General features: G+C 45.1%; 1 protein-coding gene across 1 annotated transcript in view; it reads left to right on the top strand.

Annotated features, from left to right (window-relative positions):
- LOC118588046 (myocardial zonula adherens protein) overlaps positions 1-19,404 on the top strand; it is a 92,469-nt gene extending 73,065 nt beyond the window's left edge. Inside the window, exons 12-13 of the mRNA XM_036194336.1 lie at positions 7,536-7,636; positions 18,523-19,404. Of these exons, the coding sequence (XP_036050229.1) occupies positions 7,536-7,636; positions 18,523-18,619 (198 nt within the window). The 3' untranslated portion in view covers positions 18,620-19,404. The remainder of the gene's footprint in view (positions 1-7,535; positions 7,637-18,522) is intronic.
- Positions 19,405-20,974: the final 1,570 nt, after the last annotated feature.

Genomic DNA, 20,974 nt, shown 5'->3' with positions numbered 1-20,974 from the left:
AGCAAATATGGCCAGTTGCTCTTGACCACTTTCCCCATCGACCTTAAACAGCAGACAAGCATGCAAAATAAGTCACAGGAAAAAAAAATTCAATGCAGTTAGAATTAAGTATTCTAAAATATTAAATATCACAAATTTAACTCATTGTGTTGTTATTTTTTTTAACCTTCCTAAGGCTACTGTTTCGTTTATTTTAGTATTGTGTGTGTATGTGTGTTTAGGCTAGAAGACAACAGCCTTTGGTGTTATTCCTGGGGAGGACTACCTGTCTTTTTTGAGGCAGGATTTCCCATTGACATGGAATGTAGCAAGTAAGTTAGGCTGGCTGGCCAGTGAGCCTCAGGGCTCCTCCTGCCTCCAGCTGTCCAGAGTTGGGATGACAGGTATCTCCCATGATGCCCAGCTTTTTTTTTTTTTTTTTTAAGATTATTTATTTATTATGTACACAGAGTCTGTCTGCATGTATCCCTGCAGGCCAAAAGAGGGCACCAGATTTCATTACAGATGGTTGTAAGAGACCATGTGGTTGCTGGGAATTGAACTCAGGACCTCTGGAAGAGCAGCCAGTGCTCTTATCCTCTGAGCCATCTCTCTAGCCCCCGATGCCCAGCTTTGTGTGTGTGTGTGTGTGTGTGTGTGTGTGTGTGTGTGTGTGTGTGTGTAAAATACATACATGCCGACATATGTATGTATGTGTATATATGCTGACCTGTTCCTTGCTGGCTATGTGTGATTACTGACAACAGTGAGCACCCCTCTTCCCCGATGATGTGTGACTAATGATCCTGAGCTGTCCTTCTGTGGGCTGTGGTATCCTGGGTGAGCTGATTCTCACTTCACTTTATTATTATTAGCACAGAGGTGTTACAGACAGGCATATAATTAATACATAATAAACTATGTTGTTTTAGAAAAGCTCCTAGGTCAAAAATATCAATTACATTTCTTACACATCTTATAATCATCTTACTTTTCTATTACAAAATTATCTTGGATGCTGATATAAAGACATCTGATAATACTCCTTATATATTGTATATTAACTTTGCCTTTGAATGCTATGATGGACAAAAGGCATTTCTCAGACTCAGCTTGCTGCCAGATCATAACAATTTTTCACCCTCTGCTTTTTTTTTTTTTTTTTTTGGTTTTTTGAGACAGGGTTTCTCTGTGTAGCTTTGTGCCTTTCCTGGAACTAGCTCTGTAGACCAGGCTGGCCTCGAACTCACAGAGATCTGCCTGCCTCTGCCTCCCGAGTGCTGGGATTAAAGGCATGCGCCACCAATGCCTGGCTTCACTCTCTGCTTTTAAGCAGTTTTCTATTGCTATAAGAAAATGCTTAAGGTAGGTAAATGGCTGAAGAGCCTTGGTTCTTACACACATTTTTGCTTATCCCTGTAGTGTCCTTAGGTCTGTGGGGAGTGTATATTGGTAAGTCACGAGTTAATTGTATGCACCCAGATACCTCTTAGTTCTTCACTCTGTGGTATCATGTAGGACTCAGGCAGGTTCAGGACTTGGGCAGGTTCAACCTGCTGTTGCATGTAGCTGAGGTTAGCTGTGAATGATCATTCTTGTCCTTACAGCATTCTGAGGAGAAAGCTCACTTGGAAAAGTGAGGACCTGGTTCAGTCTCCAGAACCCATGTAATGGGCAGGGGGTGGTGACACGCCCTAAGACAGGTGATTCCTAGGGCTTTCTGTCCAGACAGCCTATGTTACTTAGTGAGCTCCAGGCCCATGAGAGACTGTACCTCAAAAATACAAGGTTGATAGTGGCTGGGGAATGAGAGCTGACACTGAACTCTCACCTCTGCATGTACACACATGCACTGTACATACATAAACACACACAAGAGTGAGATCTGTTTTGTTATTATTTTTGTCACTCAATGGCATAGTTCTCACATTTAAACTTTGCCAATGACAGTGTTGGGTTGAAATCTTAAAAAGTGCATGTGTCTGATGGGAGACTAGATTCTGACCCGTTTCATCATTATCTGTGTATGAGCATGAGGAGGTCATTCCACTCACGGCTTAGGCTCAGTGACGCCATCTTTAAAAGAGGCAAGAGGAAGGAGAGAGGACTCATGTCACCCACAAGATTGCTTTTATTTTGACTGTTTGAAAGCTTGTTGTCCCGCCCCTGCAAACCACATCAAGACATTAGAGTAGCAGTCCAGGGGAACACTGGGTGCCTGATCCTGGGCTCCTGGGTGGTGGTCTGGAATCAAATAGAAAATATCAGCTACTCCTTGGTTCTACCACTCACTCTCAACAGTTATTTAAAGTGATTAGGTTTTACATGCACACACACCTCAAAAATACACCCCAGATCCTCAAAAGCTCCTTTATGCCTGCCTTTCTCCTAGTCTTTTCTCCCTCCCTCCCCGAAATACTTTTGTCTACTCATCTTCTGGAGAAGAGCTATCCCATTCCCCTTTTCTGACACTTTAAAACATGTTCTGGGGCTGGAGAGATGGCTCAGTGCTTCAGAGAACTTGCTGTGCTTGCAGAGGACTGGAGTTCAGTTCCCAGCACCCACGTCAGGTGGCTCCCAGCTACCAGTAACTCCAGCTCCAGAGGATCTGATGCCCTCTTCTGGCCTCCATGAGCACCCACATGAACATGTGTCTGTATATATGTAGACATATACAATGCTCATAAATAAACATTTACAATTTTTAAATGTTCTGAGTCGGCAAGAATGCCCAATGGGTTAAAGTGCATCTCTAGGACCCATATTGTAGAAGGAAAGAGCAGATCCTGTGAGATGTCCTCTGACATCCACAGGTACACATTCTCACACACACACACACACACACACACACACACACACACACTCACACAAAAATGTAATAAAACACTTTTTGAAATATTCTCAAAATCATGGGACTGTAGTGGTTAAGAGCAGCAGCTGCTCTTGCAGAAGACACAGGTTCAGTTCCCTGAACCTACATGGTGGCTACAACGGTCTGTAACTTCAATTCCAGGGCATCCAGCACCCCCTTCTGGGCACCCGGCACACACTCCATGAATGCACAGACATGCAGGTGAATACTCATACACATAATATAAAAGAGAATAAATCTTAAAAATAATGTCCTAAAGTGAAATTAGAGGCCTGGTCTTCAGTGAGTGGCTAAGCCTTCTGGACTGGATTCTGTTTCGCTTTGCTGAAAATCTTGAACTTATGGTGACATTGAAGAGTCACAGGAAATGAATCCAAAGTCCGGCTTATGTCCTACCTATCCTTAACATACACAGTGCAGGGCACATGCCTCTCTTTCTGTCTGGGGAACACTATTAGGACTCTCATTAGGTTTCCTGGGGGGCGTCGTGGCAGCAGCACCTGGCACATGGCTCCCCACATGCATTTTATAGGATGTGTTCTTGTCTAGGTATCTCAGTCAACTCCTGGCCATTGGCTTCCGGGGGCCTGAGGGGAGCTGGGAGAGGAGATGACTGCCTCCTCTGTGTGTGTGTGTGTGTGTGTGTGTGTGTGTGTGTGTGTGTGTGTGTGAATTTCCCCTATATACCTAGAGGGACCATGGCAGGTTCTTTCTTCCTGGAAGGTATGTAAACCTCCCTGTCCATACGGTGGTACTCATTACACATCCAAACACAAGGTGGTGGTGTTTGAAAGCAGGAAAGCCGGCTCGTGGCCCCTCAGCCCCAGATGCTTCTGCAGAGTTCAGTCATTTCACTGGCTCTCACTTCTTTTTATTATTCTTTCCAGCTTAGTGCCAGCGATGCTATAATCAGGCATACAATTCATACACAAGTAGCTACACAGCCTTATAAATGCCTCCTAGTTTAAAAATCAACAAAACATTAGCATATCTTACAGATACCCTACTTCTCTATTTTAAAATGGTTTTGGACTGTTTCCTACTCTTTTCTCTTTGAGGCAGGGTCTCATGTAGCCCAGGATGGCTACAGATTCATGTAGCCTAGGGTGGTCTTGAACTTCTGATCCCCTGTCTCTGTCCCCAGTATGCCGGGATTGGAAGTTTGTTCTGTCTTGCTGGGTTTTAATTTGGCTGCCTTTGTTTCTCTCGATGTCTCTTCTGTGGTTCCAGAAGCTCTGTTAGGCCTTTAACAACTGCAGCATGGTTCTGTGAGGCTCCGCTAATTGTTCTGTCTTTAACTGTGTGTGTGTGTGTGTGTGTGTGTGTGTGTGTGTGTGTGCATGCATGTGCACGCGCATACATGCATGTGAAGGCCAGATGCCTGTGTTGGATGTTTTCCTCCACCTCCCTTTTTTTTATTTTTTAAGACAGGGATTTTCAGTGATCCTGGATCTCACTGATTTGGTGATACTATCTGGCTAATGAGCTCTGAATCTGCTTCCTAGCACTGGCCTTTTTTTATGCGGGTTCTGGGACCAAACTCAGGTCTTCTTACAAGGCAGACACTTCACCCACTGAGCTGTCTCCCCAGCCCTAACTTCTTTTAATTGGATGATTTCTATTAATGCACCTTTAGATGTGCTGGTTCTTGCCTTTACTGTCTCCCTGCTCTCCCTAAGTCCACATAAGAAAATAACAACAATCACAACAACAATAACAATAATTTTAAGTGTTGTACTTCTCTATTCTAAAATTCCCAGTTGAATCTTTCATGGCTCTTTGTTATTTTTTCTTTACTAGTTCATGACTGTGAGCATGTAATTTTCCACTATCTCTTGGTCACGGTTACAGTGGGTACATTCCCATTCTTACCTGCAAAGTCCAGTATCTGAGTCCCCTCAAGACTGTTGTCTGTCCATCCCTGTTCCCCAAGAACAGGTCACATCTTCCCGACTTTTCATGTGCCGTGTGACTTTGGATTCTAAACCAGCCATTGTGAACCCTTTAATGTGGAGACTTTAGATCAGTGGTTTTCAGCCTTTCTAATGCTGTGACCATAAAATTATTTTCGTTGTTACTTCATAACTGTCATTTTGCTACTGTTATGAGTGTAATGTAAATACCTATGTTTTCCAATGGTCTTAGACAACCCCTGTGGAAGGGTTGTTCTGCCCCAGGGGGCTGCATCCCACAGGTTGAGAACTACTGTGTTGGTTTGTTCATTGTTCTAAAGAGCAGTTGAGGATTTTTCCCTTAAAAGCAAATGAATTTGTTTAGACCCGGCTATTTCCTGCTGTGCCTGTAATAGGTAATGGCGCAGTTCACTTCTTTACCACTAAGATTCAAATTTTTTTAGATCCCCCTTCATGAGCATGGTTCAAAGGCCTGCTGGAGGCCTCCACTGAGTGCAGAACACAATTTGGGGTTCCCTCCTGCCCTGATTCTCATCTGCCCACTGTTGCATTATCTTGGCGGTTCAAGGCTCCTTTCTCGGCCAGAAGAGGGCATCAGACACCCTGGAGCTGAAAGGACAGGTGGTTGTGAGCTGCCCAGCATGGGTGCACATCACCTTTGCTTCCCAGCTACCGCTAGTGCCTTCCCTCCCTTTTCCTGGTCTAATGTAGCTCCTCTGGGCTCAAGCTAAGACTTTGTGATATTTTTGTAATGTTATCACACCGTTCTGCTCAGTTGTTTGTATCCCAGCAAGACCAAGCTCCACCGGGATGCACCTTGTGCTGTATTTCCTTAACTCTTCCCTGCCTCCCCTTACACTGTCTGATGTACAGAAGACACACATTATTTTCTTTTACTGATTTCATCCAAATTTCATGAGTATTAATTTTTAATTTCTGTACCCCCGAGGGTATTTGACATTATACACAGAATCCCTATGAAATGAAACAAAACATTTTGTAGTCACCAGTCCAGGAAATTTTGCTAACTCCATCTCTTCTGCTCCCTGTTGGTATAGCCTCACTCTAGCATTCCATGAAGCCTTCAGGATTAAAGTCTTTACATTGGAGAGGAACAGGCCATGGGGGCTGCAGTTGCCAGCAAGAAAGACCTCTTTGGCTTTTCTCTTTCCTTATAAATAGCAGAAGAATGTGCCCAGCCCCCGGGAAGCCAGCACCTTTCTCCCATTCTACAGATTGGGTGGCAGAGTGGGACCATTTTCTGACTTAGCTCATTAGTTGCCGGGGCATCGTGAGCACATTCTCTTTCCTTATACCAATTCCATGTATCCGAACAGTGTGTAGAACAAGGCTTATACAACAGCTCCTTGGCGTTGCTCATTCTGAGGGGAGATACTGAGTGGCAGCCCACATCACTTCAGACTAAAGTCGGCTTCTGTGTCCCTGGGACTTTTTTCTAACCCTTATCTTAAAAAAAAAAAAAAAAAAGGTTTATTTATTTTTTATGTGTATGAGTGATTGGTACATTTATTCAGTAAATTTTATCTTGTATGTGTTACATATCAAGTTTAAAGACTCCAGCCAAGAAAATAGATAGGGCCTTTATGGTTTTAAAATTGAGTCTGTCATTACCAAAGGAAAAAAAAAAAGTTAAAGAAAACTTGGAGAGCTGGCTCCACAGTTAAGACACTTGCTGCTCTTGCAGGGGACTCAGATTTGGTTCCTAGCACCCATGTCAGACAGTTCACAACTGCCTGGAACTTCAGCTCCAGGGCATCTGACACCCCTTGGAGGCCAGAAGAGGGTGCTGGGTCCCCTGGATCTAGAGTGAAACTGAGTCAGCCCCATCCTCACCCTTCTTGCCCTCTTGCCCTTCATTTTTCCCATTGGGCACATTTCCAATTCCTGGGCATCTAATCATAAGCTTATGTAGTGTTTGGCTCCAGCTTAAAAAAAAAAAAAAGCCATGAAAAGTATACAGAATGCTAATTTTAATCCCAAGGAGCTCATTCTAGTTTATGTGTTTGAGATTCTGAATTTTTCCACACCTATGAAATACTAATTATCCAGTTATAGAAGCTTTCCCACTAAATTAAATTAATAGACTCACTCATTTTACAGCTTAGTAAGGGAGTGTTAAAAAGTTGAGTTGCACTGTATTTATAATGCCAAAAATGCGATAAATATCTAACTGCCCATTGTATGAGACTAGTTAAGTAAACACTGTACATCCATACACTGGGATACTGTGATGCAGTTGACGGAGCTTGTTGACACAGAAAGGAAGCTAGTAAATATGGTTAGATATCTACAACACACTGATGTGTGTATGCGCGTGCATGCGTACGTGTGTGTGTGTGTGTGTGTGTGTGTGTGTGTGTGTGTGTCTGTCTGTCTGTCTGTCTTCACAAACATGCAATAGGGTTTATATGGAAGTCAGAAGATGTCTTGTAGGAGGAGTCAGTTCTCTTCTACCATGCAGGTCCCAGGGTTCAAACCCCGGTCACCAGCCTTGGCGGTCATCACTTTTACCCACTGAGCCATCTCACCGTCCTTACAACAAATGTGCTGATCAAACAAAAGCAGATTACGTGATAGAGCAGCATGTGTTATTTTCATTTATGCACAACTCGGTGTGCATGTGTGCACACACCTGGAGAGCTTTGCGTAATGATGGAATCGATGTAGCTCTTCAGCACCGATTCTGAAAGACACACGGATGTTAGTGCTCCAGCCTTGATGTACTAAGACTGCCTTCCTCTCATTTCTAGAATAATGAACTGCAAAGCAGGTTGGACTATTTGACAGAAACCCAGCCCAAGACTGAAGTGGAGACCAGAGAAATCGGAGTGGGCTGCGACCTTCTACCCAGGTATTTGGGAATTTCCTGGTTTTCTGACAAAAACCCTTCTTTGACTTAAGACGACGATTGTCCTGGGCTGTGATGAACAGCATCGAATTCTTCCTCTGGAAAGTACAGCTCTGGAGCTAAGTGTGACTTCTGAGAAGGCAGAGCGATTGTGTGGGGTGGAGGAGACAGGAAAGAGAGACTGAGGAAGCTATGACTATGAGTTACTACATGACTTTGCTCACTCTCTCTCTCTCTCATTCATTCATTCATTCATTCATTCATTCAGCAGACTGTAGCAGGCAGGCAGGTTGCAGGGAGAAATGAGATTGGTTCCTGTCCTGGAGTAGTGTATGGAGGGAAGGACAGGATACAGGAAGACATTAATTACCATGTTAGAGGGGTGTGCTGGCTACCTTCAGAAGGAGCGTCCAAATGAGGAACAAAATTCATCCATCCTTTAGTACCAGAGCTGATATATTCAGACGTCTGGTTTGAATCTGGTTCATCATAATGATCTTAGACTGTGTCCTGGCTAGTTTTACTTCAGTTTGACACAGACTAGAGTCATCTGAGAGGAGGGAGCCTCAGTTGAGAAAATGCCTCCAGATGATCTGGCCTAGGCAAGCCTGTAAGTCATTTTCTTAATTAGTGACTGATGGGGGAAGGCCCAGCCCATTGTGGGTGGGGCCACCTCTGGGCTGGAGGCCCTGGGTTCTATAAGAAAGCAGGCTGAGCAAGCCAGTAAGCAGCACTCCTCTGTGGCCTCTGCACCAGCTCCTACCTCCATGTTCTGCCCTGTTTGAGTTCCTGTCCTGACTTCTTTTAATGATGAACAGTGATGTGGAAGCGTAACCCAAATAAACCCTCTCCTCCCCAAGTGGCTTTGGTCAATGTGTTTCACCACAGCAATGATAACACTAACGAAGACAGACTATAACTCTACCTTTGACCATCCAGCTTTGTTACTAGGCTAGAGGGCTGACCTGTTCCTTGTTCAGCTGCTCCCCACAGCGAGGTCTGTGTCCTGCTGAGTTGCAGTTGAGCCTATGATTTAGTGTCCTGCCTCTGACTGACACAAATTTGCCATGGCTGGGTGCTCAATTGTGCTCATATGTGACTATATGTATAATGCGGTTATTAATGCCCTGTGGCTTGTGATGTAGGTCATCAAAGTCGTGAAGTGGCAAGTCCTGGTATCATGAGAGCAAGAAAGGATTTGTGTGTAGGCATGTGCTGTCCTATGCTGTGCTGTGCTAGAAAACAGTGATCCAGAAAATATGTCAGATCCTGGGACCTTTGAGAGTAACATCTGGTGGGAAAGAGTGACCAGCCGATTGCCCCTCTGGGAAGTGGAATACCCAGGTCTGGTCCTGTTGATCACCTGTAGCCTGGCATCTAGGAGTTCTTTCTCTCTTTGCTGAGGCCTTGGCCTCCGAGTCTGTAATGTCAGTGAGCGGCTTTACCAAGTCTCCAGTGTGGTACGGTGAGACCTCATTTCCCTATGTTTAAATCTGTGACTGATGGGCTCTTGTTGATTAAATCCAGCCATTTGCCATTGTCAAAGAACTCACTAGCAGCGCTGTTGAACTTTCTTTGCCAATTTCCTGATTTCCAGGTAAACGAGGCAGCTTTCCATTCTAATATAATTAACAGAAAATGCTTTTTTAAAAAAGATAAGAGTACATCAAGTAGACCCAGCATCTCATCAACATATGGCACAATTGACTCGATGAAACTATAACCAGAGGAATGAATGATTGTGTTTGGGGACCCTTTTTGAAATATGAGTAATTTGGCCATTTCCCTCTTTCTCAGGCTTTTCAGAGACCAAGTGTCTCAGATCACTCTAGTTCCCCACATCATAAATCTTGTTTGGCCAAGACGGGCACAAAACCATGTCTGAAACCAATAAATTGTTTGTTTTCTGATTCCCACATTTTGGCTTAAAACAAGCTTTTCAATTTGTACACCCAAGGATGGCCGGAGGCAAACTTTTATGGCTGCGTTATGAAACCACAAAACAGTTTTCATAATGGAAGTGCTGACAGACCCTTAACTTATGGCCACAGCGAACCTGGAAGGCACGTCAGAATCGAAAGGCAGCTTTTCCATAAATGTAACATTCGGGTTTCCCTCAGGATCCATTGCTGAGGTTTAACTGCTTAGGTCAGTCAGCAGAGGAAATGAAAACTGCATAAACCACATTTCCGAAAGGGCAGAATAATATTTCACCCGCTTCCTCTCAAATATTTACGAAGTGCCTACTATGTGGAAAGCACCCCCAGGTCATGGAGGTGAGGAGGCGAGAGCTTCTGAGCTATCCTGAGGCAGGGTTCCCACTTGGCTCCCTAAAAAGGCTTTGCCCTGTTGCTGGGGCTTCTGAGGAGACCTTGCAGTGGTGGGGAGGAGGATTATTGAGGTGCCAGCCAAGAAGCACCTTCCCTGTCCACAATCTTCGCAACACCCACTGACCCAACCCAGCACTTTGTTCTGAATGTTGGCTTCTAAGTAAGACTGTCTTAAATAGAGGTCTGTGGGCAAAGACAGATCAGAACACCACAGTCTGGATGAACCCTACGTTTCAAAGGAAACAAATAGGAAGTCCAGAGTGTGGAGGGGGGATGGACAACTCACTGGAAGCCACACAGCCAGGAAGACCAGGCTTCTGAGGCTGGGTATAACCGTTTATAAAGGGAAATGACTCAGTAAGTTGAGGTTTTCTGGGCTGGTGGGATGGCTCACTGGGTAAAGAGGCTTGCCTCCAAACCCAAGGACCTGAGTTTGACCCCTGAGACCCACGTGGTGGAAGGAGCCTCTGACCTCTGACACCTTGGCACCTACATGCCCATACACATATAGACGCACACAGAGAAGGAAAGGGAAGAAAGTAGAAGGTTGCTAAGCCATGCTAGGTGTGTTCTGACAAAAGTCCTTTTCTTACTTGAACTTCAAACTTACATCTAAAAAGTAAAATATTCTACAGACTTACATACACACATACATACACACACACATACACACACACATACTTTCAACTGAGAAAAATTTAAAGCTGACTAATAAAATATGTAAAAAAAAAAAAAGTAAAATATTCTGGGATATTTTCCAGAATTTTTTTATACTTTAAATTTTTACTTATTTATATATTGATTTCTTTGAGACAGGTGATGATGTATCCCATGCTGGTCTAGAGCTCACTGCGTAGCCGAGGAAGACCTTCAACTCCTCATCCTCCTGTCTCTACCTCCCAAGTGCTGGGACTGTAGTTGTGTGCCACCACACCTGACTCAGAATGTTTTTTGATCCAGTCTCCTTGTCTTAGAGTTTCTATTGCTCTGAAGAGACAGCATGACCGCAGGTACTCTTAGAAAGGAAAACATTCAATTGGGTGTCTTACAGTTCAGAGATTTGGTCCATTATCATCATGGTGGGACGTGGCAGCGTGGAGGCAGACATGGTGCTGGAGAAGGAGCTGAGAATTCTACATCTTTGATGGGCAGGCAACAGGAAGTGAACTGAGACACTGGGTGTATCTGGAATATAGGAGACCTTAAAGCCCGCCTCCATAGTGACACATTTCTTCCAACAAGGCCACACCCATTCCAATAAAGCCACACCTCCTGTTAGGGACACTCCCTATGAGCTTTTGGGGGCCAGTTACATTCAAACCACCACACTCCTCCTCCACAAAGTATTCTTTTATGAGAAGTAGTGAATTTAGCATTACACAGAAGTGTTTTGTACACTCTTCTGCCACACAGAGCTCAGCAGTGTAGCCGGGTTGAACAGTTAGGGCACCTGGCTGCCCTGCCCTGCCCTGCCAGCCAGTAGCGGATCTCAGCCTTGGGCAGGTTGATGAATCTTCCTGAAACTTGGACATACTCATCCTCAAAATGGAAAAGAGGATGATAGTTTTGAATTTCAGCATTGCTGTGAGGATTAGGTAAAAATATGTATAAAGCAGGTTGCTTAATAAAAAAAAAAATAGCCAGTTTTAAGGGGCTGGAGAGATGGCTCAGCAGTTAGGAACACTTACTGCTCTTGCAGAGGACTGGAGTTTGGTTCCTTACAACCATATTGGGTGACTCATAACCACATCTAACTCCAGCAACAAGGCTCCAGAGCCCTCATCTGGCCTCTGCAAGTACTGTACTCATGTGTACAAATAGACACACACACACACACACACACACACACACACACACAATAATGGTTTAAATAGCCAAACTAAACCAAACTTCTGATTTTTTAGATGTAAAACACTGTATCCTATATAAATGAATTTGGGGTTGCTAAGGTGATTTTGTTAACTTAATATTACAGGTAGTTATCATTGGTTGGTAGCCTACTCAAGAATACAGTGCTTCAGTGCACATGAGACCCCTCAGTTAAACCCTCCGTGGCTTCAGATCCCCCAGATGTTGTTTCAAAGAGTGAAGGAGTAATGAGAACTATGTGAGCTGAGACACAAGACTGGCCCTTGTGTGTTCCAGGCACTTCAGGGCTCCCTCTGGGGTGTGGGAGTCCTCCAGCTCAGTGGCTCACTCTCTTCTCACACCTGCAGGTGTCGGGTGCTTGCCGCTGTTCCTAGAGTGTAACTCACAACTAGGACTCTTGTGGAATTGTGTTATGCTGAAAAACAAAATTGCAACGACCTCTTCTTTAGTCATAATGGCACTAACCCCCTCTTCAAGAGCACCCCTCCACACTGCCCCCTTTCCTGGCAGCATTGTGAATGCCTATGAATAGGGATCCAATGTTCCTCCAGGGTATTAGTCACCTGATTGCTACTGGAGTAAAATACCGGAGGCAAATTAGAAAGAGAAATGTGTATTGTGTTGACTCAGTTCACTCCAAAATCTTTTGGTGAGGGCACTGTAAGGTAGAGCGAAAATTGGTTACGCCATGATCCAGGAAACAAATAAAATAACCGAGACGAGGCCTCCCTTGAAGGGTAACACCTCCCCACATTACCAGAGACCTTCCTCTGAGGCCACACCATCTGCGGGTCCTACCACCTTCTAGCAGCGCCCCAGTAGGGCTTGAGCTTTTGATTCCTGGACCTCTTTGGAAAGCCAGCATTCAGATGGTAGAATCTGGTATTTAGTTGATGCTCGATAAACATTTTGGGGGTGAATCAGCTAGGTCTACACAAAGTGGGGATTTAGGCAGCTGACCTGTGTTGTATGTGGTTTATTCACTTCGTAGAGGGCTTAGAAGAGGCACTGGGTCCTGCTTTGCTGTTTGAGCAGAAGGTTTTGTTCCTTTAGGCCTGGTCTCCCCGAGATGTGCTCAGAGCGGTGCCGTGGAATAGGTATTCAATCCAACCTTTTGCAAGTTGGGGATTTAGCTCAGTGATAGAGCACTTGCCTAGCAAGCACAAGGTCCTGGGTTTGGTCCTCAGCTCTGGGGGTGGGGGGTGGGGAAGGAAACTTTGGTCAATATACTTTTTTTTTTTAAATTAAGATTTATTTATTTATTATGTATACAGTGTCCTGTCTGCACATATCCCTGCAGGCCAGAAGAGGGCACCAGACTTCATTACAGATGGTTGTGAGCCACCATGTAGTTGCTGGGAATTGAACTCAGGACCTTTGGAAGAGCAAAGAGTACTTTTAACAAAACAAAACAAAAAAGCCGGGCGGTGGTGGCGCACACCTGTAATCCCAGCACTCGGGAGGCAGAGGCAGGTGGATCTCTGTGAGTTCGAGGCCAACAAAGTGAGTTGGTCTGGTCTACAAAGTGAGTTCCAGGATAGCCTCCAAAGCTACAGAGAAACCCTGTCTCAAAAAACAAAAACAAAACAAAACAAAACAATCCAACCTTGTGCAGTACCATCTCCCTAGAGCCTTCAACAGCTCCAGTGTTGTTTGAACAGCTTCTACATTGTTCCTAGGTGGAACAATGCTTGCCTCTTACTCTTACAGGATGTTCCTTCCCTAGCTCTCTCTCTCTCTCTCTCTCTCTACCCTCCTGGCCTGTCCTTCATCTTCTTTCATGGCGCATGTGCCTCACTCTCCTTAGAGTACCCTGTGATTCCGTCTTGGTTTCAGTCATTTCTGCAAAGACGGCCCCCGTTCATAGTGTTGCCTCCCTTCCCTGTGGGCGAGCCTGCCTGGAACACAAGCCCCCATTCCTCTGGAGTCCTCCAGCGGCTGCCGTCTGTTTTGGTCTTCTACAGACCATTTCCAGGCTGAGTGTGTCAGCCTTTTCTCCAGTGTCAGTTCTTAGAGGTGGCTAAGATGCCTGCTTGTGTGTTAGACCTGGAGCTGGGTCTCGGATCTGCCGCTTGCCTTTTGCGTGGCTTCGAGAAAACTCTGAATTCTTCGAGTGTCTGTTTCCTCACCTTGAGAAGGAAAATTTGACTGGGAAGACTGAGGCGGGAGGGCTGTAGTGAGGCCACATAGGCCACAGGTCTTTTTCAAGGCAAAAACAAAAGAAAAGAGGGGAGATTTGGTGGTCGATCCTGTCTTGAGAATTTTCTCTGCTGGGGGTGGGGTACTAGGTTACATCTAACCTCCCTGTCGTAAGATACCAATGCCAATCCAAAGTTCTGTTCCACCAAAGTTTCCCCTGGGGAACCCGTGAGTTTATTGGGCTTACTTCCAGAGATGGGGGAGGGGTTATTGATAGGTGCATGGGCGACCCCAAGCAGCAATACTACAAAGCCATCACCCAGCATGTGTGATGGCTTCCCCATAGCCACATAGATGGAGTCACCGGCTCCTAGTTCTTCCAAGCCTGTATACTCCAGCCCCACCCCAAGACCCTGAGGATGCTATCCATTAGGGAAAAGTTGAATACAGCTGGTTAAGAAAGATGGTTGGCTACTCGAAGGGCCTGTGATCCTCCTGCCCCTCTCCCCTTTTAAGGAAGGCTAATAATAGTCAACCAGCCCAGTTGTGATAATCATGTGCCAACTCATAAAGATGGCAGCTGTTGGGTTGGGAAAATATTCCTGTACAGCATTCCAAAAGCTTGCTTCCAAGTGGATAGCTAACAAATGCAGGGCACGCAGGGCACCCAGGGCACCATTTATGAACTTGCAGGTTCATAATCTGTGGCTATTTCTATCATTTTCCTGTGATCTACAGGAGAGCCATGGCTTAGCAGTGATCACTTTGCCGGTGGGCTTGCTCGCTTACCTGTGCTATCACTTCCCTTCCTGAGGTCCTCAGGAATTCCTTCCTCCCTCTCTCCAGCTTACCTGGCCGCCGTCTTCCTTCTTGTCTCCTGTCCTGCTGCTGCTCCTCCAGCTCATCTTTGGGTTGCACTCATTTCTAGTGAGCAAGGATCTATCTCATCTCGGAATGAAAACATGAGGAGGGACTCACTGTGAGTGCAAGAGTTTTTGCTTTTTAAGAATCCGTTCCGTTTGAAAAGGATGATACATATTGATTAGTCATTGAGAGTTATTTAAGGTCATCTGGCCTCTGAGTACAGAGAAAAATAAAAAGGAGCAGTGAGACTTTGTCTCTTCTGCTCCTTAATAAATTGAAACGTGGTAGACTCAGCTGTGTTTTTTCGTTAGATTTACTTTTAATTTTTTTTAAGATATATTTATTTTATTTTATGTGTATGAGTGTTTTTGCCCGCATATATGTGTACCACATGCATGCTTGATACCGGTGGAGGCCAGAAGAGGGCATCAGATCCCCTGGAACTGGAGTTACTAGTTTAAGTCAACATGTGGGTGCTGCGAGAGCAGCCAGTGCTCTTGACTGCTGAGCCATCTCTCTAACTGCCTCTTAGTAGGTACAGTTTGGTGGCAGATATTCCCCATGGCCATCCATGCCCTTCACATGACAAGTGCTTTCAAGGCTTGTATTTCCACATTCCTGTTGTAGAGATCAAAATATAAAGTAGCCCTTTGCCAAAGCTTTATCCTTTGGTACTTCTAGTGCCTCCTGCCTCCAGGGGACCTTCCTCTGTGGATTCATAAAAGGTTAGCAGGATCCCAACTGTGTTCCAGAAAACAAGCAAATTTCAGTTCTGTGATTAAAATGACTTACCCTCTTCGAGTCCTATTGTTTCCTAGTGATCAGCTTAATAAAATGCCCCCACCCTTTACATTTTTGAAAGGTTGGGATATGAGTGCCTGTTTTTGAAACCCAGAATGTTCACCTTTATAAATATTTCTGCATTTTATGAGCTTTTAGGATATTGTCACAGGAGACCATTTGTGTTGCATGGAATTTTCATAGGAGTTGGCACACGAGGCCATCTGGTTTCTGCCCCTGCTATTCATCTAATCTGCCTAGTGAGGTCACCTGGGAATTCTTGGTGCCACACCCCAGAGATTCCTGTCTCTGTGATTGCCCCCTCCTCAAACTCACTCTGGCTTCCATCCCCATGTCTGTGTGGACTGAATGCTCCAGTCTCGGCCTTTGTGAACTGCTGAGGTCACAAAGATGAGTGAGACATGGTTTTCACTTTCAGAGAAATCAAACCCAGCCATGGGCACAGATGCAAATTAGTGTGATAGGAGACACTGCCTCTGTGTGTCAGGGCCTGGGCAACAGTCATTTTTAGTGTGCCCTGGGGAATGGAATTCATGAAAAGCACACATTGGGTCTCTGTTGTGCGGCACTGTACCTGGAGAGATGTGAACGAATGTCTACTTACCCAGATAGGGAGCCCATGACAGACCAGAGGAAGGATACCATTGAAGTCCAACTGACTGAACTGATGAGTTTTTTTGGGTTACTTACAGAAGCAGAAATGGTTTGAGGACAGCTCTATCACCCAAAGCCCACCCTAGCATGGGTGACAGTCCCCTGAAAGCTGGGAACCTGGAGCACACTGTATACCCTGCAGGTAGCTCAAAAGGTTGGAGAGTGTCCTTTCCAGGTAGCTCAACTGGTCAGAGCCTTTTTCAGGTCTCCTCCTCCTCCTCCTCCTCCTCTTTTCTGCTTTTGTTTTATTTATTTATTTAATTTTATTTTTGAAACAGAATCTCATTGTATAGCTCTGGCTGACCTGGAACTTGCCATGTAGACTAGGCTGGCCTTGAACTCACAGAGATCTGCTGAGATTAAAGGCATGTACCATGTGGCTTTGTTCTCTGGTTCTCACAGGAGGCTCCACTGATCTGCAAGTGTCTCTCAGCAGTCTTTACTCTTTGTTTATATATGCTTGGGGAAGGATTGGATCTGGTCAGTTTCAGGGACTTCCTGAAGGCTTGGAATTGTTCGCTTCCTGAGATTAAGGAGCTACCCTGCAGGATGGAACATTTCACCTCTCTTAGAACGTCCTGTTGTTTCATCTCTTTCCTCACATCCTATGTCTTAATAAGATTCCCTCCAAGATGGAAGGTTTTAATTTTGAAGTAAATTACTGCACACCTGTCTCCTGGGGAAACACGCAGTGTGTAAGATCTGACACCCCTGCCCCTCACACTTCTGGATACAGCCTGTACCATTTTGTGAGTGACTGGACATGGGAAGTTAGTGGTGAGGAAATTAACTGCTATGCTTCCTGTGTGTTTGGTCATTGTGCTATAGGGGTAAAGAATGTAACTGTGGTACCGTCAAGCCTCAGTGGCTCACCTCCGTATCTCTGTATCGCAGTTCAAGGCAGGGTGAAATGAGCCTTGCTCTACACAGTCATTCAGGGTTCTAGGATTCTTCCACCAGTGACATCCTTGGACCCACCTTCCCTGAAGGGGACTCCAGAACAGTGGGGGCTCCCTCCCAGGCCCGAGATTAGGCACAAACCACACCCAAACACCTGTTTTCACAGAGAAATCCTTTATTAAGTGGGAAGGAAAGGGGCTGCTTTCTGACTCAGGCAGAAAACAGCAGCAAATGGCCTTGCAGGGGTAGTTTTTAAGAGGAGGAAAAGGGAGGTCCGTGTTAGAATGGGCTGGGATGCAGTGGTAAAGGAGACAGAGGACGAGGGAGAAGGGGAAGGGGCAAGGGAAAGTGGAGAGGGCTATTTGTCCCTGAGGGACAGAGGACTGCCTCTGGATAGAGAGGAGACAGATGTGCCCATAGGAAAAACATCAGTTTATAAGGGTAAAATGAGAAACTCCATGTTAGGATGAGGTGTTTAATTTTAATTGGGTGTGTTAATTAGGTGAACCAAAGTGGGCTTTTGATTGCTGGACTTTGGTGTCAGCCTCAGGAGGAGGAGGAAGAGGAGGAGGAGGAGGAGGAGGAGGAGGAGGAGGAGGGGGAAGTGGCCAAATAAGGGAATAGACCTTGGTGGCTAGCTTTAGGAATGTGATCTAAGGGTTTTTAGCAAGGCAGAGGGGATGAGGGAGAAGGGCGAGGCCTGCCAGAGCCACATGCTTGAGTGGGCTAGTGTCCCTTCACTCCCCACCACACCTCTCCATAAAAGAGAAGAGAAGGTGAAGGTGTAAGATAATGCATGTGGATGTATCATTCAGACCTCATTTCTGCCCATCCAGTAACATGGTCTACCTAGTTGCAAAGGAGGCTGGGAAGTGTAGTTACATACTTGGTCACAATGAACTAGAAGCTAAAGGGCAGCACATTTTCTTCCCATGCTGGAGGCCAGGAAGTGCGAGACCAATGCCCCAACAGATTCAGTATCTGGTTAGACTGTGCTTTCTGGTTCACAGGTAATGCCTTTCCTGGGTCCTCCCTTGAAGCTCTCTGAGACCTTTGGTAAGGGCACTAATCCTATGCCTGAGGGCTCCACCCTCATGGCCTTTTCACCTGCTGAGGCCATCCTTTTGAGGGTTAGGATTTCAGTTCTGAATGTGCAGGGATACAATATTCAGTCCATGGCGAATCCCTTTTATAGTGTTTCTGTGAAATACTCAACTGCATTATTAAGCACCACATTTATATTTTCCGGTGCCGAGTTCTTACTTCATGAAGCCTGTAGAGAGTTTTAGAGTTTTATCTCATTTTCCTCTCCTTCCTTTTCTCATTTCTCAGCCCAACAGGCAGGACCCGTGAAATCATGCTGCCTTCCAGGAGTTACACCCCGTACACGAGGGTCTTGGAGCTAACCTCAAAGAAAACGCTGACTTAGGCACTCAGACACACGTTTCTTGCAAATTCTGGAAGGCTCTGGAACCCTGTGACTTAAAAGTCTGGAGAGCGTGAGGATTGCTTCCTCGCAGACATGGTGTACGCCAGAATGGGAATCTCAGGCAAGTGGAGGCAGAAAGAACAAGCAAGGTCATGGACATGAGGCCGTCTTTGAGACACACGCCCAACCCTGCTATACAGAACCATCGTTTGTTTTCCGTGTGGATGCTGAAGTCCAAGTTTCACAGTCTGTTTTGTTTTACTCGATTTTGGTTTGGAGGGAAAGGGGCATTAATTAGAAACGTCATGTTTGTTACAGCGCAAAGGTTTTGTTTACCCATAAAGTATTAGTAGCAATATTCCTCCCATGGAGAAGCCTGTGCACATGTAGCATGGGCACCTGGAAAAACTTGAACCTGGAGGGAAGGAGTCCCAGCATGCACTGCTCTCTCCTCTAGTTGGGAGGATGTGTACCTGGTTGGGGGAGCCGTGTGTAAAGACTTGTGTGTGCCAGAGTAGCTGAGTTCTGATTCACCGATTCCTTGTTTTAATGTGTGCCTTATGCCTTGATTGGACCACCTGAGTTCACTGTATTTATTCAAGCTGTGATTCTTGTCTTTCTCACTTTAACTTAAAAAGACTTTTGTATGTTGTGGCATTTAGTCATTTCATGTTTAAGTAACAATTGATATTTTTGTTAAATGGATGAGAAGTCTATTCACGCACGCTTTCTTTGATATTAAAGCCCACATCACATATATTTAATAAATGCCTTCTATTTTGTTCTCATGTTGCCTCCGTTCTGTTTTGTCCATGACTATGTAGAAGGGATGGACACTCAGCAGACCAGGCCCTGGAATGGTGTCCAGGTCAGACACTAAAGGTCTTTCATCAGTTTGAGGAATAAGATTGTATCTCATCTCAAATCCCGAAATACATTTTGTTAGTACCCCCTCTGGAAAGAGTAAGAAATATTCATGATCACAAAAGAATTAGATCCTCCTTTTAAAAATAACCCTCCAGGCCTGGAGAGATGGCTCAGCTGTTAAGAGCAACTGCTGTGCTTGCAGAGGACCTGGGTTCTATTCCTAGCATCCAATCCCCTGAAACTGGAGTTGCACAGTTATGCACATACATATACATATACATATAAAAATAGAAAATAAAGAAATAAACATTTGAAACCTCCCTCCCTTCACAGCCATCTGTCATCCAGTTTGGAAAATGCAAATAACAAAGTAGTTCTATTGAATAAATCACCCTAGGTCAGGATAAAGTGAAAAGGAAAATGTGTGTGTGTGTGCGCACGCACATGTGCATGTTTATATGTTTGCATGTGTGTGCATGCATGTGTATGTATGTACACATATGTGCATATGTGTGTGCATATTACATACACATACAAACCAGAGAACAATGTCAAGTATCCTTTTTCAGGTACCATCTACCTTATTGTTTTGTGAGACAGAATCTCTCATTGGCCTAAACCACGCCTAGTAGGCCAGACTTGCTCCCAGAGAGCCTCAGGTATCCTTCTGCCCCCAAACCCCAGAGCTGGAAATTACAGGTGCACACCACTATGCCTAGTTGTTTGGTTTGTTTGTTTTTACATGGATTCCAGGAGATCAACCTCAAATCCTCATGGTTGCACAGAAAATACTTTTACCACCTAAGATATTACCCAAAATGTACATTTTTATAGTCAATTTTGTGTTTAAATTCTGGCTAAAGGACCTTAGGTGAGTCGTAAAAGCTCTGTGAAGGACATCTCTACCATTGGACAGTCTCTGTAAAGGACATCTCTAATGTTGGACAGTCTCTGTAAAAGACATCTCCTCCTCTACCATTGGACAATCTCTGTAAAGGACATCTCCTCCTCTACCATTGGACAGTCTCTGTAAAGGACATCTCTACCATTGGAAAGTCTCTGTAAAGGACATCTCCTCCTCTACCATCGTACAGTCATAGCAACTCACTAGGCTGACGTCAGAGGAAATGAAGTTCACAGCTGCTGTCACCCTAGGTTGTTTTCAAGAGTTGTTGGCTCCTGTGTGGCCCTCGAGGGTAGCAGGGAACCCTGCCTTCTGGAAATCAAGGAGTGTCTCCAGCAGAGGCCATCAGGAGAGCAGATGGGGCCACTGGACCCACAGGGAGGAGCAGGTCATCCTCAGAAGTCAGTGTCCCTGGAGAAACTAGTCTGGAAGAGGTTTCAAAGTGAAAGGCAGTGATTCAAAGAAAGCCGGTTTTAATGTGACCCAAGGCAGCGAAGCAAACCATCTGCAAACAACTCTGTAGTTCCCTGTCTTTTTAAAACAAGCATGGAAAAGGAAGCTAGGTAGGCAGGCCAACAGATATG

The sequence above is a fragment of the Onychomys torridus genome, chromosome 7 (assembly GCF_903995425.1).
Source record: "Onychomys torridus chromosome 7, mOncTor1.1, whole genome shotgun sequence".
NCBI classification, from domain to species: Eukaryota; Metazoa; Chordata; class Mammalia; order Rodentia; family Cricetidae; genus Onychomys; species Onychomys torridus.
Note: the sequence above shows the minus strand (reverse complement) of the source record. Positions and strands in the feature narration are given on the sequence as shown.